This window comes from Kogia breviceps, chromosome 2, assembly GCF_026419965.1.
Source record: "Kogia breviceps isolate mKogBre1 chromosome 2, mKogBre1 haplotype 1, whole genome shotgun sequence".
In the NCBI taxonomy this organism is placed as follows: domain Eukaryota; kingdom Metazoa; phylum Chordata; class Mammalia; order Artiodactyla; family Physeteridae; genus Kogia; species Kogia breviceps.
In genome coordinates, this window is record NC_081311.1 from 130,399,631 (window position 1) to 130,418,654 (window position 19,024).

General features: G+C 38.3%; 1 protein-coding gene across 4 annotated transcripts in view; it reads right to left on the reverse strand.

Moving 5' to 3' along the window:
- PLA2R1 (phospholipase A2 receptor 1) overlaps nucleotides 1–19,024 on the reverse strand; it is a 126,058-nt gene that overhangs the window by 78,971 nt on the left and 28,063 nt on the right. For 3 of the 4 annotated variants that reach the window (XM_067026160.1, XM_067026157.1, XM_067026159.1), the window contains 6 exons: nucleotides 13,592–13,705; nucleotides 12,623–12,766; nucleotides 8,689–8,892; nucleotides 7,227–7,384; nucleotides 5,351–5,449; nucleotides 1,660–1,772 (listed from right to left, as the gene is read on the reverse strand). In XM_067026160.1, coding sequence (XP_066882261.1) covers nucleotides 1,660–1,772; nucleotides 5,351–5,449; nucleotides 7,227–7,384; nucleotides 8,689–8,892; nucleotides 12,623–12,766; nucleotides 13,592–13,705 — 832 coding nt within the window. The remainder of the gene's footprint in view (nucleotides 1–1,659; nucleotides 1,773–5,350; nucleotides 5,450–7,226; nucleotides 7,385–8,688; nucleotides 8,893–12,622; nucleotides 12,767–13,591; nucleotides 13,706–19,024) is intronic. The other variant, XM_067026158.1, reaches the window with a different exon arrangement.

The following is a 19,024-nucleotide window of genomic DNA, read 5'->3' on the forward strand; positions in this document are numbered from 1 at the left end:
GGTGGCTGCTCTTGTTGTGGAGCATGGGCCCTAGAGCGCACAGGCTTCAGTAGTTGTGGCTCGTGGGCTCTAGAGCGCAGGTACAGTAGTTGTGGCACACGGGCTTAGTTGCTCCGCGGCATGTGGGATCTTCCCGGACCAGGGCTCGAACCTGTGTCCCCTGCATTGGCAGGCAGATTCTCAACCACTGTGTCACCAGGGAAGTCCCTCTAATAAACTCTTGACTGTTGATTTTTGCATAGTCATATAACATATGAAAAGTAGTTAACACAGTGCCAGGTATGTGATAGACACTCAATGAATATTACACACAAAAAAAGAAAGAATAGGATGTAAAAACAGGTGAAATAATTAGAGCTTTTTCTTCAGTGAAAAACATTATAATTAACGAAAGAGCATAGCTTCATTGGTCAAAATCCTGATTAAAGTCCAATGTTGACTCACTGACTGGAGGACTTCTAGCCCAAGGTACTCTCGAAAGCTTGTGGGTGGGTGAACAAGGCTGAAGATAAAGGCTTTCTTCTGCCTGGTAGCTATTCTGGGAAGGAGAAAGGAGAACTAAAAACAACACTGAGATACATCAGAAGTGGTGCTGTGCCCCAAAGAAAGGGTTTCTTGAGCATAAAATATTTCACCCAGCATTTTATTTTGCCAAATGCAGTCAATCTATCCCTCTGTGTGTGTGTGTGTGTGTGTGTATGTGTGTGCATTCTTGTGCATTGTTTGCAGGAAAGACTGGGACAGAAGGTAAGAGGTAAGAGGAGGAAGGAAATACTGGCGGCTTTGAATGTTGACTTTCCATGTGGGAAGAGCAGAGAAAGCACACAGAATTCCTCCTACAGGTTAGACCTGCATGTGAAGTGGTCTCTAGATAAAACCATAGCACCAGTTGTCCTGCTTCCTGGTCTTCAACAGATTTTTTTAAAGGCAATGACCTCGGTAAAAAAGCAAGCGATTTGCTTTGTGGGTATAGTTTTCCACGGAACCACTGAAGAGTTCTACCTTGCTTCTGTCTTCAGCCTGGAGGAGTCTGTCTCCCAGCTCTCACTGTCCTCCTGGCATTGACAGTGACACTGAGGTCTCTTCTGATGTTGGTACTTTTATCCCTTGCTACACATCTGTAACATGTTGCAAATTGTATGGAATGTAAAAAGGGCACAGTTTCTCTGTATGGTAAAGATACCTGTGCATAGAGAAATCTAAATCTAAACAAACGTAGACCTAAGAAGCAATGGGGAAGCATTTGAAAATCCTCCACAATTTAGTTTTACTTACTTTTGTTCTAAAAAAACTCCACATGACTCATACACATTACATTTAAAAAAACACTTCATATTTAAATAACATTTCTTTTCTATTACAAGCACTTAGAAAAAATATCATTACAACTGAACATATTAGCAAAGCTAGATAATTAAGACATCTTTATGGAAAATAAAAGAGATCTTAAATTTTACTATTTGTTACTCAAAAATCAATTTAAAATTAACATTGTATGGTTTAATTTCATCTAAATCAATAATTTAAATAACTTAATACTCTGTTGTACAGTACACTTTAGATTTTCACTAGTTATTGATTGTGGCTAGATCTTATCATTCCAAGAACCCTCACGGCAAAAAAGCACTGCATGTTTCTGATAGAAAATTTCTATTTTACCTGTTTGTAATGGTTACAAGTGCAGGAGGACAGTAGTAACCACTGGAGGCGTGGTCAAAGCTTCGAAGGACTGTGTCAATTTTGTAACAGAATCCACCATGTCTCTCCCATCCCTTAAACAAGGAAAATGAAAATTAAGGACACAATCTGATTTAGTTAAATAGTAATATATATATATTTTTGGTGTATTCTCATTTACCAGTTTCTTCTCTGACCCACTCAAAACTCAAAACTTGAATGTTTGTCTTGATATATTTATATTTATTCTATCTGCCATTAGCTACAGCCACTTCTACATTTATTTAACTAATTCTTAAAACCTAAATGTTTTAACTAATTTAAAATCTTTAAGCCCAAAACCTTAAAAGCAAATTAAGAAAAAGGGACATTCACTCAAGATCTCTCCTTCTCTCCTTCCCTCTTTCTCTCTCTCTCTCTCTCTCTCACACACACACACACACACACACACACACACACACACACATGCACACTGTCTCTCTCTCTCTCTCTCTCTCTCTCTCTCTCTCTCTCTCTCCTTCTCTCTCTCTGTTCAGACTTATAAGATTTACTGTAAATAGTTCCTATGGGATGGTAAAAATTGAACGTGTTGGCTTTAAGGACAGAATGCATGGGTTTGAATCCTGGCTCCACCATCATGTGACCTTATTTAATCGCTCCGTGTCTTAGTTTTCCTCTCTGTAAATATGGATAATAATAGTATTCATGGGGTTGTTCTGAGAATCAAGGGAAGAAAATGCAGGCAGAGACCCCAGAATAGAGCCAGGAACTCGGTATGAGCAAAGAGGACATAAGTATCTAGATAACACTGTACTGTTTTTTTTTTTTTAAGTGTCTTTCATACTGCTTATTTCATGTTATCCCACTGAGATTAGGGAGTTAGATAATCTAAGTCAGAGACTAGTGGATAAGCTGGCCTGGAACCTAATTTTGGTGCAATCCAGAATGGTTTTGTCTAGATCGTCAAGCTTCCAAATAGAGATTGACTAAAATATATATATATACATCTTGGTAAACATTATTCCTAAGTCAACTGGCTAGCATTTTAGAGAGAAAGCAAACAACCTTTGGCACCTAGACAAAAAATGACAAACGTGTATGTCTAAGCCCTGGGAGCAAAGAAAGGTGGCTCTATTCTTTAAAATCATATGGTACAGGAGACATGGGTTCATTAGTCTTCTATATTTCAACTTAGTTATCTTAGTTCTTTCTCTTCCAATATTATAAAATCATATCACTTCTATCAGTCTATTTTTATGTATTCACCAGTTTTAAAATACACTTCATTTTGTGTCATGCCAATACTTGCCAGATTTTGATCAGATATAAAATGATTTCTGCTATACTACTCAGAAAATGTCTCAACCTTGCAGTAAATTAGAGAAAAATCTTATTTTAGAAACAAGCTCTTTTAGTTCAAAACATTATTAAATGAGGCGTGGATCACAGGAGCACCACATCCAGCCCACCAGGATGTGCTCTGAATTCACTCCCTTAACTTCTCTCCCCAACCTTATCTGTGTGAGTAATTGACAGTGTCAGCCAGAACCCCTCCGTGGGTCACTTCAGAGGGGCAGGGAGGTTAGACTGCTTTTGTATTTGGAAGGACAGGAGGAGGAAGGCTGACAATTTGACCTTTCTGACAAAGTACTCCTTCTTCATTAGTGGTTTTTAGATCATAGGCTGCTTAGCAAAACAAAAAACCCAAGAAGTTGAACAGGCTCAAGGAAAGGGGGGGAAATGTGTCATAGTAATAACCGGAAAACAAAGACTCTACTATAAGCCTTTGCCCACACAATGAAAGTGGAAAGAATAATTGATTGTATTTGTGAATATCCTTTGTACATGAGGTGCCATTTCATTTTACATTAAATCATGATGGTGACAGTGCTGAAACGATCGCTCATATTATCCAGTCCCTCAAAAGTGACTCAGATGGAAATAAAATTTTTAAAAATTTCTGCTTTGAAATTATCCAGACTTATTTTATAAGTTGGTTTTGCATGTGCAGACTGTTTAGAGAATTGCACTGAAGCAGATGGCTAAAAGAAAGGAAACTTTCGAAACCATATTCATAGATGTATAAAGAAATTAATGGAGGGGGCTTCCCTGGTGGCACAGTGGTTGAGAGTCCGCCTGCCAATGCAGGGGACACGGGTTTGTGCCCCGGTCTGGGAAGATCCCACATGCCGCAGAGCGGCTGGGCCTATGAGCCATGGCTGCTGAGCCTGCGCTTCCGGAGCCTGTGCCCTGCAGTGGGAGAGGCCACAACAGTGAGAGGCCCGCGTACAGCAAAAAAAAAAAAAGAAAGAAAAAAAAAAATTAATGGTATTTCACCATAAGAGTAAAGAACTGGCTCTGAACCCAGAATCCTTAAATATTGATAAGGCTGGTCAGAAAGAGGGAAACAGTATACAAAAGTTTAGATAGAACATCAGTTGTTTCTGCTGTGTAAGAAGTTAATTTCTCTTTCGACACAAATAAAACATGTTGAGTTGCCTTGAAAGCCACTGTAGGATGGATTTTTTTCAATATTTCTCATCAGATAGAGATTAGATCAGTGATCAGTAATAACTAATTCAGGAAATGTAATCATTAGGTAAAACGTCTGGTCACATGTCAGCTATGGCACATGTATTGTTCAGCTAAAGTGTGAAGAGTAACTAATATGATTACACATTGATGAATGAATCAAATGTAGTTTCTGAAGAGAGGGGTTATCGTTTAATTGGAACATAAGTAACTGGATTAGAAGAGAAAATAATTAAAAGAGAATTGCATAAAAACCAGATTTGTGAACATTTTGAGACTCACGCAGCATAAAAATCTCCAATAGTTAAATCCAAAATTTTTAGGTGTGTGTGTGTGTGTGTGTGTGTGTGTGTGTGTGTGTGTGTGTATGAGATGTGAGAGAGAGAGAGGGAATGCATGTGCTAAGGACACTGATAAATTTTTTGTAACACTGCAGAATATTGAATGTATTTTAAGAAATTAAAGACAGATTATTTTCTACCTTTAAAGTTTAAACCTAAAGTAAGTATGTTTTTTATTATTTTTCGTACTGAAAATAGTACTTTAAGTACCTAAAATAGTTTATTACTTAAAATACAAAGTATTTTTATTATCCCTTTCCTAAATAATAAATGTATTGCAAACATGCACTTCTCTTTCTTATTGTATTTTATTCAAATATTCAAGTTTAAGAAAAGTGAAAAGGAAAACAAGACTCTGGGTGCAGAAGGTCACTCTCTGACTCAAAAGAATGCATTTGCTTTCACTCTGCCAGTCTTCATTGGAAGACAATGAAAACCGCATGTGAGACAGTGTATCACATGATAGGCATTGTTTATACAGATGGTATAACAGGATCATTTACATTTCTTATCTCAAAAGAAAACTAGTCTTGGGTGGAAGTAGATGGTAAGACAACAATCCTTTGCAGAGCTGTAAATCTTTCATGTGCCCCTAGCTGATAATTGTTTGGTTTGTTACAATAGCCCACTCAGAAAAAAAAGAAGGGAAGGAAAGAAGAAAGGAAGGGAAGGAGGTCAAAGAGGGAGAGGAGGGAGCCAAGGCAGGAAAGAGAGGGAGAGAGATTCACTTTAATCTAAAATAAATTAGTCGGGATAAATCAATCTGGTTATGAAGTCCCTGCAATGTTCACAGCTCTTACCTTTTGGCAACCTGATTCAGTGTCAGAAAGGACATGGCCTGTTTTCTTACAAATGTAGAAAAGGGTTTCTTTGCAATTTTTAACTTTCCAGTGTCCCTCCTAAGAGGAAAAATATTACAAGATGAATGAATACACTCTATTATTGATGCTGATAGTCAAAGTCAATAATTCTGAATTAAAATATAATTAATAATTCATGTTTCAAGGGGGCGTAATGTGTTAGGATCTTGTGTTGTTAGAAAAGCCTGATTCTCTACATATGAGTGGGAGGTCTGGCTTTACATTAAACTGCTCTCAATGTTTTGTTAAAGATGGGATGAGTAGTGATTCTCAATCTTTTGTGTGCACTGGAATCACCTGGAGGGGTTACTAAAACACAGTTGATTGGGATCCGTGTGTCTCATTCAGTAAGTCAGGTGGGACCTGAGAATTTGTATTTCTAACAAGTTTTTAGGTGATGTGAATGCTGCTGGTCTGGGGGCCACACTTTGAGAACCACTTATATGAAACTATTCCCCTGACCAAGTGAGAATGCTGCTTCTTCTCTCCAATCACTTCTAGGTGTTAAATTGAATGCTTCTCTGCTTACCTGATGCTGTATAAACCTGATGCTGGGGAAATGCCTGGAAAGCACCATGAATCACCCGAGATAACATTATCATAGCTGAACTTCATGTTCAACTCCCAGTATCCTTCTTCACCACGAATTCTCTAAAGCCCCACTCCATTTCCTCTTTATATGACAGACAGATACCTTCATGTCTTCTCCTAGTTCTAATGAAGGCTGTTCTCATATCCTTCATTAATGATGAAATACAATAACTGCTAACTGATTAAAATTTTATCCTCCCAAAGGATTTTTTATTTTAACACAAACCAGACCTTTACGCTAAAACCACACGATTCAAATTTTCATACAATTCAAATTCAAAATTTAGGTATCTCAGGCATGCAGGGTTTTAGGTGAGTAGAGAGCTCTTCCATGACCCTCAGAAACATACTATGTAGGAGGCTGACACCTTCACCTGTAAGAGCAGCCTTGTAGCCCATCCCCATGGAGTCTCCAGCAAATCATCCAGTTCTAGGATATTGTCAGGCACACTGTAGTTGCTTAGTAACTATTGGATGGACAGATGAATGGTTACCAACCTCTCAGATTCAAATGGAGGTATCAACCATGTTTAGGTAACTAGTTAATTATAATAATTACATTCATATTGAGTTCAACTTCAGGGGAAGAAGTGTTACTTTTTATGCATCTACTATTTAAGGAGCTACTGAGTTGCTAAAAAGGGGCCACAAAATACCACACTTAACAGCAGCATTGTCCTAACACATCCAATAATATTAATACCTATCCTCTCTCTCTTAAAAACAATTTCTCTGTCCAAATGTTGGCTCCTGCTTTCTGAATATGCTCAGTGAAATACCCATGTCTGTCAAATAAAAAAGGAGAATGTCAATAGGAAACTAAGGTCACCTTAATTATATCAAAACTAATGAACCAATAAAGCATCAAATACTGTAGAATAAACTATAGTGGTTTTCAGCAGAGTAACACCCAAAACAAACATTTGGAGAGGTCATTGTTCCCCCACAAGTGTGACTCTGAGACACTGCCTGAACACTATCATTGTAACTGCATGGATTTGTGACAGCCTTGAAAGATAAAACAATGAAATGTCCTCAGAGCTATCATCACAACTATAATTACCACGTGTTTTTAGTGTGTATATGTTTTACTGCTTAGTGTGGAAGCCCCAGGAGGAGCAGGCACTGTGCCTGTCTTGGTCTCTGCCACAGCCCAAGTCCCTGGCACAGGTGGCCCTCAGTACAAGTCCGGCAAAGTGAGCATTGAACAAATGAATCAACTTACAGATTGCTCTGCTGAGACACATAGCTGGCTTCTATTTGGAAAAATTTGGGGCTCAAGTGTGTGCCAATTAGTAAAGATGACTGAGGAGCCATCAGACCATTCAAAGGAAACTGGAATTTTATTGTTGCTCAAACCAATCCATGTTTCTGATGCATTTTCTGCAAGAGATAAACATAAATTACTTACAAGAATCCTAGTATCTGCAAGGGTGATAACACAGAGGGGCTATTACCAATATATACCACTTTGCATGTGATTCCTTCTTTGTTTCTTCTTGGAATGAAACCTGTTTAAGTTTTGGTACCAAATACCTGCTTAAACCTCCCCCGCCCCACCCCTTAATCTATCCAGATCTGCTCAATATAGGCCTTATAAGTGAGGCAGAGTGTCAGTGAAAGCCAGGGCAAGGACAAAGCTTAAGCAAGTCAGATTGTCGGGACTCTAGTTAGTTCGTGCTACAGTATGGAAAGTAGATCTGAAAAGTCTGGTTTTTCTTCTACCTCTAAAAGGGAAAAATAGGAAGGTCAATCGCATTTAGAAAAGGCACTTAGGAAAAAACTTTTTAATGATGTCTAGCTTTACTTTTTCTTTTGGCTAGGAAAAAAAAAGGAGCAGAAATTCTTAGAAGCATTGAATAGGAGCAGTGGGGTTGCTGGAAAAGTAAATAAAATAAAGTTTGCCAGTCTAGGTAGGGTGAAAAGACCCTCGATGGCTGGGAGAGTGTTCCAGTGCCCCCTGCTGACACAGAGGCGGCCACAGGATTCTTTCAATCCCAAATGCGAAGGGTGAGGAACAATGACAGAAGGAGTTTTGTTTTCACTCCAAACTAAAACCTAACATTGAAATAGAGTAGACGCTGGATTTTTCCACTAAAAAAAGATTTACTCTCAGTCAATGATTTCAATGTTTTCCAGCAGAATTCTATGTCCATATATGACATAGGTAGGGGCAGGTCTGCTCTGGTGGGTAAAGCTAGGTGGAGGCCTCAGAGCTTGGAACCCCTGAACATGCTACACAGCTTGAAAAACACCACACCAAATACATTACCCATTTTCACTGGCTAAAGTTATTTAAATATAATCATTTTTGTAAGGAATTTCCTTTATTGCTTGGATTACATGGCCACAGCACATTACTGCTATCTAGTGCCCCTTATGCTAAATTACAGGTTCAGGTTTTTTAAATTAGAAGTTTCAGGAAATGACCTTTCCCCTTTAAAAAAAACACCCCAAAAATGAAAACATGTAATATATCTGGCATCTATGAGATGTTACAAAGTTGCTGAATATGTATTTTGTAAAAATTCAGTGAATTTTCACTCCTGGATATTATTTGGAAATTTCAGATACATGTGCCATAAAGAATCAATTTTAAATAGCTTAATTTCTTTTCAACTTCACTAATGAAGAGAGTTACTACATTATATTTCATACTTCTTAAACCAAAGACACTTGGCACTCACCGTCTCCAAGGAGGGTTACAAGAAACTCCACTTCTGCTAACGAATCTATGTCTATTAATGCACTGTTATTGGACTGGCAAGAATGCAAAGCTTCATTCCAGGTCTTTTTTTCTTTCTGAAGTTTATAGCAATTACGATTGTGGGGATTCCAGCCAGGCTCACAGCGGGTAGCATAATATTTCCAAGCATCGTTTTCTTTTTGAACTAACAAAAAATGAAGTTACTTTCCACAATTGTTTTAACATTACTTATTACCCCCAATATAAATCACAATTAATATATGATTATTTTTTAAATTCGAAAAACAGAAGCATATGATACAATAAGATATAGATCATAGCATTCTAAGTCTTCAGACTTGAAAAGGATCCCATCTATGATCTGGATCTAGGATCTAATGGATCTCAGTGCTTCATTTTCCAGATGAGCTATCTAAGGCACAAAGAGGTTAAGGAGACTTGATAAAGGTCATACAACCAAAGTGGGAGTCAGGGCTAGATATAAAATTTAGCATTTAGAGCTATCCATGTAAAAAAAACCATTTTACACTAAAAAAGGAGTATTATGGAACACAATTTAAATGCTTTTTAAAGGATTTTATATACAGTATTAGGTGGGGGGGGTAGATAGTTATTTTCAGCTGAAAAGAATCTGAAATTCTGGCCACTTTATCTAGAGCAGAGATGATAGCTTTTATTTGGGGGGTCAGGCTGAGTGCCTCTGATGTCCCTCTGGGTTCATATGGACTCTGGGTTCGACTTAAGCAAAATAATGCCACAATGCTTTAACACTGGCAGGGAAGGCAGCTGTGTGCATGCCAACTTTGGCTCTCCTCTTCCAGGAGCTTGCCCCCAGCCTGACGACAGCATTTTTACTTTATTTTATTAACCACAACTGGGTGCCTCCGTTAAGCACTGACTTAGTTAGAAACTTCACTGCTAATTTGGGAAACAAGACATTCTTTTAAAATCGCTTCTAGGACTCTGACAGCTATTAGAATCACAGTGGATGAATGTTAGAACATTTAGATAGACAGATAATATCAACCTAAAAACACAGTCACAGAACCCCTTAAAAAAATGAACCCTAAACTTCACTCTAGAGGTAAGATAAAAGAGGAACTTCTCTGATTGATGCAAGGGTGGAGATAAGGAAGGAACCTGGGGACCCTGGATGCACAGTTGGAAGACACTGGACTAGATCATCAAAAGTATTTGTTGGACTTGAAACAACAGCAAATAATCCAAACAAACTTAGCTTCGCTGCCATCATTTCTGGTCTTCTGACCTCAATTAATAGATCAGGAGAGCAAATAAAATTGAAGAAAAGAAGGATAGCAGGAGGCAGTGCAGGAGGGCATAAGAAAAAAAAATGAAGACAGAAGAAATTGAGGCAGGAAAATGAAAGGAAAAGAGGGAGGGACAGGACCATAACAGTGGTAGCAATGTCAGCACATTCTTGACATAATGAAAAAAATCTCTACGTAAAAAAATGATGAGGCCGTCTCGAAGGAGGAGCGAGAAACGGAAGAGGTGGGGGGGGGGGAGAAGCAGCAGGAAATATACAGCCACCGTCAGCGTCGCCTCCCTGCCACCGTATATGGGGTCAAAAGCTGCCGTTGCCCTCTGTGCCTCCTACTTTGGCCGCGGGGAAGGATTTCCCCGCTGGTGGGACAATGTGCGGGGAGGGGAGCGGAATTCCTTTAAGTGGTGGTGATTAAACGAGGGAGGGTCAGAGAGAAGGTTATCTCGAAGAACAAAGGGGCAGGCCAAAGAATAAAGGGTTTCCCCAGTAAAATGGAATAAAAAATGATGAGATGCTTCTCCTCACCCCCATATTCTACAATATCTTTAGGCTTAGCTACTTAAAGGAAAATAAAACTTAAAGCTTAATTGTAAGAGGGTGTGGAGAAAAGGGAACACTCTTACACTGTTGGCAGGAACTGTAAATTGGTACAACCATTATAGAGAACAGTAAGGAGGTTCCTTGAAAAGCCGAAAATAGAGTTACCATATGATCTTGCAATCCCACTCCTGAAAACTCCAGAAAAGATGAAAACTCTAATTCAAAAAGATACATTCATCCCAATGTTCATAGCAGCACTGTTTACAGTAGCCAAGATATGGAAGCAACCTAAATGTCCATCGACACATGAATGGATAAACAAGTTATGGTACATATATACAATGGAGTACTACTCAGCCATAAAAAAGAATGAGATAATGCCATTTGTAGCAACATAAATGGACCTAGAGATTATCATACTAAATGAAGTAAGTCAGACAAAGACAAATATCATACGATATCACTTATGTGTGGAATCTAAAAAAATGATACAAATGAACTTATTTATAAAAGAGAAATAGGGCTTCCCTGGTGACCAGTGGTTGAGAGTCTGCCTGCCGATGTAGGGGACACGGGTTTGTGCCCTGGTCCGAGAGGATCCCACATGCCGCGGAGCGGCTGGGCCCGTGAGCCATGGCCGCTAAGCCTGTGCGTCCAGAGCCTGTGCTCCGCAACGGGAGAGACCACAACAGTGAGAGGCCCGTGTACCGCAAAAAAAAAAAAAAAAAAAAAAAAAAGAGAGAGAGAGAAATAGACTCACAGACATTGAAAACAAACTTATGGGTATCAAAGGGGAAAGAGGGGGGGATAAATTAGAAGTTTGGGATTAACAGATACACACTACTATACGTAAAATAGATAAACAGCAAGGACCTACTGTATAGTACAGGGAACTATATTCAGTATCTTGTCATAACCTATAATGGAAAAGAATCTGAAAAAGAATATATATATATATATATATATATATATACACACACACACACACAATCAACTAAATCACTTTGCTGTACACCTGAAACTAACACAATATCGTAAATTGAAAAGCTTAATTGGGGACTTCCCTGGTGGTGCAGTGGTTAAGAATCTGCCTACCAATGCAAGGGATATAGGTTCGATCCCTGGTCCCGGAAGATCCCACATGCCGCAGAGCAACTAAGCCCGTGAGCCACAACTACTGAGCCTGTGCTCTAGAGCCCGCAAGTCACAACTACTGAAGCCCATGTGCCCGTGCTCCACAACAAGAGAAGCCACTGCAATGAGAAACCAACGCACGTCGATGAAGAGTAGCCCCTGCTCGCCGCAACTTGAGAAACCCCACTCACAGCAACGAAGACCCAACACAGCCAAAAAATAAATAAATCTATAAAAAATAAAATAAAATAAAAAAGCTTAACTGTAAGGGATAATATTTTAGAAAGATAATTCAGATTATTATTTTAAATGTAGAGTTGTTTCTAATTATGCTGGTAATGATTCTTTAAAAATGGTTATGTTTTTATCTCTACTTCCTGAGTTCAGACATTAATTCCATAGAAACTAAGAAGTAATAAATCTTAAGAATAGAAATAACTGAGCTTCAGGTACTAGATTGTAATTATATGGTGTTTAAGTCTTAGGTACACCTAAAAGTTTTGTTTGTTATTTCAAGGAGGAAGTATTACTAATAAGAGATATAGAGTATGACAGGAGATCAGTGAAGTAAAGAATTTTATAAAACTATTTTCTAATTCATATGTTTAATTTCTAGGGTAACCATAAATAAAACTCAACTAGAATAGAAAATGAAGCATATCTTGTTTTTCTAAGGCAGAACGAATAAGAAAGCAAAGTTTTTAAAAAGAGAGGGAGAAAATATTTTCTATACTTAGGTTATTTTGCTTTAGTTTTTAGTAAAAACCTAAATGCATTTATTAAATTCGTGGTGCCTTTGGAATAACAGATCTTATCTTGTTACACATTTTTATTCATATAAAAACTAGCCTTAGCTGTTTAAATGATAAATTATTAGCAAAAAATAAAGGACTTTGAATATATTGAGAGGACAAGTAAGCAACTCATAAAAACAGCTTAAAATAAAAACACTCACCAACTACTTCGTGATCAGTATGGTTTAGATATTTTTTACATATGTAAGGCAAAGTGGACTCACAATCCCGACTTCTCCAGGCATTTGGCATAAATGCATTAAAAGTTCCACAGTGATATTCAACAAATGGCTCAAAATTTATTTCTGAAAATACAATATGTGTGTACTTAATGTTAGAAGCAAAAGCAGTTAGTTCAATATATACTGAAAATTTGAAATATTTAGCATCAAGGAGACAGCCCTTCTCCTTGGCATATGTAGTAAATCCTATAAGATATTATATTTATGATTTTTCAGTTGAAATCCAGGCATGACAATGAAATGATTTCCCAAAGATAGCAACAGCTGATTTTATTGTTTTAAGGTAGAGAGATATTTTGCAATCTGTTGCTATTTTTTTTTCACAAAATGCAATCGTACTTTATTATATTTTCTAGTTATTCAAGGTTCAACTATAACAATCTTTTAAACAACACATTTAAACAGAACGTGAGTGTGTTGTATTACACAGTTAATGTAATTGACTTAGAATTCATTAAGAAAAACCAATTTTCCTTTTTTTGTGTGACACATACTGATGTAAGACAGTAATTGATCATATCTTCGGAGGGCAAAGGTTAACTGAAGAGAGAGGAAATTGACTAGGAGAGAGTGGGAAAAAATATACGAAAACGATCTGTACATAAACATCTACTTCTAAGATTTAGTTTCTTATCTCTGTTGTTATTTTTAAAACAACTGACTAGAATCTTGGTTTTGACCCAAATCCTCTTGCAACCTTGGCTTACCTTCTCGGCCTCCATTTTCTCATTTGGAAAAGCATGCCTTATAGAATATTCAATCAGGCTTTAAAAATGTTTATAAGCCACTTTCACAATAACACGTTGTATATATATATGTGGGAAATATTGCTATTTTAGGCTATGGGATGATGCCACCTGTTGAAGGTAAACAAAACACTGCAGGTACCTGGGTTCCAGTTCAGATAGTTGAGTGGTGTTCTATCAGACCACTGCCAACCAGCATTTTCATCTAGCTGATTCAGACCTATCCATACTTCCACTGCTTTACTGCCAAAGTGCTCTGAAATAAGAGAAATACGGAGTTTCAAAAAAAAAAAAAAATCAATGTTACACGTCCTTCTTGTTTTCTTGTTCCTGGGGCATGGAGTCATAAATTAACTCCATCAATGGCAGAAAAGAGTTCAAGTGCTACTAAACCCCACCCTGGTGCTTCAGAGTAAAAAAAGCCAGCCTGAGAAACATGGCAGTCTCCTAAAGGCTCTCTGACAGCAACTGTGAAGTGCTCAATCTAAACATACAGGAATGCTGCCTCTCAACAGTCCTCAATCCATCAAGAGTTCATGGTTACAAATCTGAGACCATCTGACCTGTGTGAGCTTACCCACTTGAGGGTTTTAGAGGGGGAAGGAGGAAGTGCCCAGGGCCAGTCCTACAAAGTGCCCCTCTGTCTTCCTTTTTTTTGCCACGTGTGTCTGGTGGCCTCAATCTGGAGGCTCAGGAGTCAAGTACGCTGAGCTTAGGCTACCTCAGGCCCTGAGAAAGAGGAATAGGAAGAAATGCTATTAAATCTCTATAGTGGGTATGTGTGCAGAGATGTAATGTTTACACTTGTCAATACTCTTGAAATATTTCACAGTTAAAAAATTGAACAGTTTAGAGGACCTTTTCCTTAGGGGTCTGGCTAGGAAGAGGAAGGCATATTAAGTGTTGTTAGTGTCGGGAGGCAAGCCCTCAAAGTTAAAGTATGCTAAAGAAATGGGGTAAGGGCTGTCCAGTCAAGAGCCAATGGGTGTTGTCTGGCCAAGAGGAGAGCATAATCCAAGGGACCAGAGTATGTAGAGGGATCAATAGCAGGTTGGCTAATCCAAAAATGGGCAGAAGACCTAAATAGACATTTCTCCAAAGAAGATATACAGATTACCAACAAATACATGAAAGAATGCTCAACATCATTAATCATTAGAGAAATGCAAATCAAAACTACAATGAGATATCATCTCACACCAGTCAAAATGGCCATCATCAAAAAATTTACAAACAATAAATGCTGGAGAGGGTGTGGAGAAAAGGGAACCCTCTTGCACTGTTGGTGGGAATGTAAATTGATGCAGCCATTATGGAGAACAGTATGGAGGTTCTTTAAAAAACTAAAAATAGAACTACCATATGACCCAGCAATCCCACTACTGGGCATATACCCTGAGAAAACCATAATTCTGAAAGAGTCATGTACCACAATGTTCATTGCAGCTCTATTTACAATAGCCAGGACATGGAAGCAACCTAAGTGTCCATTGACAGATGAAAGGATAAAGAAGATGTGGCACATATATACAATGGAATAGTACTCAGCCATATAAAGAAACGAAATTGAGTTATTTGTAGTGAGGTGGATGGACCTAGAGTCTGTCATACAGAGTGAGGTTAAGTCAGGAAGAGAAAAACAAATATCATATGCTAACACATATATATAGAATCTAAAAAAAAAAAAAAAAGGTCATGAAGAACCTAGGGGCAGGACGGGAATAAAGATGCAGACCTACTAGAGAATGGACTTGAGGACATGGGGAGGTGGAAGGGTAAGCTGAGACAAAGTGAGAGTGTGGCATGGCCATACGTACACTACCAAATGTGAAATAGATAGCTAGTGGGAAGCAGCCGCATAGCACAGGGAGATCAGCTAGGTGCTTTGTGACCACCTAGAGGGGTGGGATAGGGAGGGTGGGAGGGAGATGCAAGAGGGAAGAGATATGGGGATATATGTATATGTATAGCTGATTCACTTTGTTATAAAGCAGAAACTAACACACCGTTGTGAAACAATTATACTCCAATAAAGATGTCAAAAAAAAATAGTAGGTTGGGGCCATGAGCAGTGCAAATGCTTCTTCAGCTTGGTGTGGGAGAAAGTTTTCTGTAGGCCCCTTCTCCTAACCACTGTGCCTCGGCTCCTCCTGTTTTAATTCAATTCCAATTTTGTTATCAATGCTATGTAGAAACGTGCCTTGACATGCTTGTATAGAAAAATATGCTTATCAAAATTGTAGAATTAAGGGAAATTTTTCTTTGGTTTTCCTTTTTGTGCACCTGAACTTTAAAAAATTACTCTAGGGCTTCCCTGGTGGCACAGTAGTTGAGAGTCCGCCTGCCGATGCAGGGGACGCGGGTCCGTGCCCCGGTCCGGGAAGATCCCACGTGCCGCGGAGCGGCTGGGCCCGTGAGCCATGGCCGCTGAGCCTGCGCGTCCGGAGCCTGTGCTCCGCAACGGGAGAGGCCACAGCAGTGAGAGGCCCGCGTACCGCAAAAAAAAAAAAAAAAAAAAAAAAAAAATTACTCTAGAACAAACATGTACCACACGTGCTGTAATATTTGGGGAAAAAACAGTGTCAGAGACTTTAGTGAAAGTAACTAATTTTGTGACACTTTCAAATGTTGCCATTGAATCTTCTAATCTATAAAGGAGAGCATTGATCCCTTATGATTCATCTGCTTCAGAACCTAATTTATTCTGAGCCAGATGCAGGGGCCCTGCCTGAGACTGAGACCCTGACAGATAAGAGTTATAAATAGGGTGACTATTTATAAATAGGGTGACATAGGTGACTATGTCCCCGTTTGCCTGGAAAATTCATGGCTTATGCTGGTAGTTCCAGAATAAGTATTGATGGCAGAACTTTTTACTCTTCAAAGGGTCTCAGTTTGGATGATCGATTGTATGGACACCAAGGTTGTAAACATTAGTGCATTCATATCACAAGGCTGCAGCACCTTCTGTGATTGGGTATTTCAAAACAACAGTGGAAAACTGGAAGAAGCTAAACCTTTAAGGAAAGAGAAAAAGGTGCTTTATAATTTTGAGATCCCTGAAATCACTGGACAGAAACAGCATAACATTCATGGGCCCTGCCTTTCCAAGTTTCTGGGGCATAAACACAAGTCTCTTCCTAATGTCTATTTGGTTAGTCCTTCCAATTGCACCATTTGATTAAATCATCTAACTGGTGTCATCATGACACAAGGCAGAATAGAAGATGGATTGACAAGATGGAGAAATTTCCACGTTTCATATCGGGGAAGGTACCAAGTGCTGCTTTCAAGTAATCTACTTAAAATATTTTTTTATTTTTTATTTTTTTTTGTGGTACGCGGGCCTCTCACTGTCGTGGCCTCTCCCGTTGTGGAGCACAGGCTCCAGACGCGCAGGCTCAGTGGCCATGGCTCACGGGCCCAGCCGCTCCACGGCATGTGGGATCTTCCCGGACCGGGGCACGAACCCGTGACCCCTGCATCGGCAGGCGGATTCTCAACCACTGCGCCACCAGGGAAGCCCTACTTAAAATATTTAAGTATTAATTATTCTTACCTTGGAGTTATTTTGAATACCCTCTGTGTGACTGTTTTAACAGTACATATAAAAAAACATTGTATAATTTCTAATCTGTGTTTAAAAGTACAAAAATAGTCTATTTAGCTTTACAAGTAAATTGGCTCACAATTCTATAATAATAAATAAAAACTTAAATTCCTTTGGCTATTTCCTGGCATTTGTGGCAGTTTAGATCATTCCTTATACCACAGTTAATGTTCATCAGCGATTAACAAGAAACAGTAGACTATTCTCAACATTAAAAAATACCTTGGTCAGAACAAGCTTCTGTCTTTATGAATACTCTTCTGTTTTCCCAATCTAAACAATCCCCAAAATCTAATTATAAAATTGTGGTATTTAAATCAAAGTCTCTGACATGTTTTATTCCTTTAATCTTTATTCAAGTCTGATAAGTCCAAACCCTCTTATTAAAGATCCCAGCAGTCAAAATAGATAACAATTTTAATTCCTAAATGGTGCACAAAATTTTCTATAAATACCATTACAGGCTAATAATGATTTTGGAAATGGGTGTTTTCCTGCAATAGGACTCGCTCAGATCAGTTTCAGTGATAATTTCCCACTTTTGCAAGTCTGTGGGGAAAGGGGCAGACATATGCTGTTCATGCATTTGTTACAATCCTTCTAGAAGTTATTAATGACTTTCAAAAGCCTTAAAGTGTGCTTCCTCTTCCACCCAGTGAATCCACTTCTACAAACTTAGAGAAAAATAATCGGGGATCTATGCACAAAGGTATGTGAGGGATGGTTTTATATAGCAACAAATAAGTAAATAAAAACAAAATAAAGAATTTTATCTACCTATCCCTATCTAATATTTGGAGATTAACTAAATATATTATCTCAAACCTGTATCGCTATGTAACCATTAAAAACTATGATGTAGATCTATATTTATAGACATGGACAGATGTTCATTCTATGCAGGTAAATAACATAAGCATATTACTAAACTGTGCGCATAGTTGCTGTTAAATGTTTAACACATACTGAGTGTTTGTTTTGTGTGCCAGGCACTTTTCTAAATTTTCACCTGTTCTATAACATGTAATTCTCACCACCAAAAAGTAGGTATTGTTATTATTTCCCTTCGATAGAGGGGGGAAGTTGAGGCACAGAGAGGTTAAGTTACTTCTTTAGCACTGCTAGTAAGTGATGGAGTTGGGATTCAGACCCAAGAAGGTGGCTCTTTGGTCCCTGTTCCTAACCTCTGTACAACAACTGCCTCATCTTTTTATTCAATATCATTTTTCATAGATACTATGGATTATGCATGCATTTGTATGGGGTTTTTTTGCAGAAGAAACATGGTTATCTCTGGATTATGGAACTATGAGAGTTTTTCCTTTGGTTTTCTTTCTGTATACTTGAACTTTTAAAATTATCCGAGAATAATTTTATTATTGTTATTCTAGAAGAAACATGTGCAATATAATTTGGAAAAAAAGCATCAGAAACTTTTAATGAAAGTGACTAATTTTGTGACACTTTCAAATGTTTCAGAAAGATTTTTAAATGCTGCATGTACACATCTACAAACACATTTAATCTATAAAAGAGAAGTAAAAAGAGAGGTTAGGTGAGAGGTGAAATAGATCAGACCCAGCTCCTTAGCAGTCTTTTGACATTTTATGTTATTACTATACAGCGTTAGTTAACATGTGTGTGCTTTTGCTTTTCCAATTAAATTTTAAGTTCTTTGGCATCCATTGGAAACCCTACTACACACAGTGACTGACAGGTAAGATTTTGTTTAATTAGTAAACACCTTAATTATTTATAAATGGAAACGGAATGGCTAAGCTCCCCAGAAAAGCAGGAATTCGGACTTAAGTTTAGAAGCCTCCCTATGCACTTGTTGGAGCTGAAAATTCTCCTGGGTCCCTTGCTGTAGCCTCAACTTCTCTTTTCCAGTGGGGTGAAAATAAGAGAGGCACGGCCAGGTGTTAAATGTAATGGCCCAGGGTTCAGGTCAAAATTCTGGGTGTG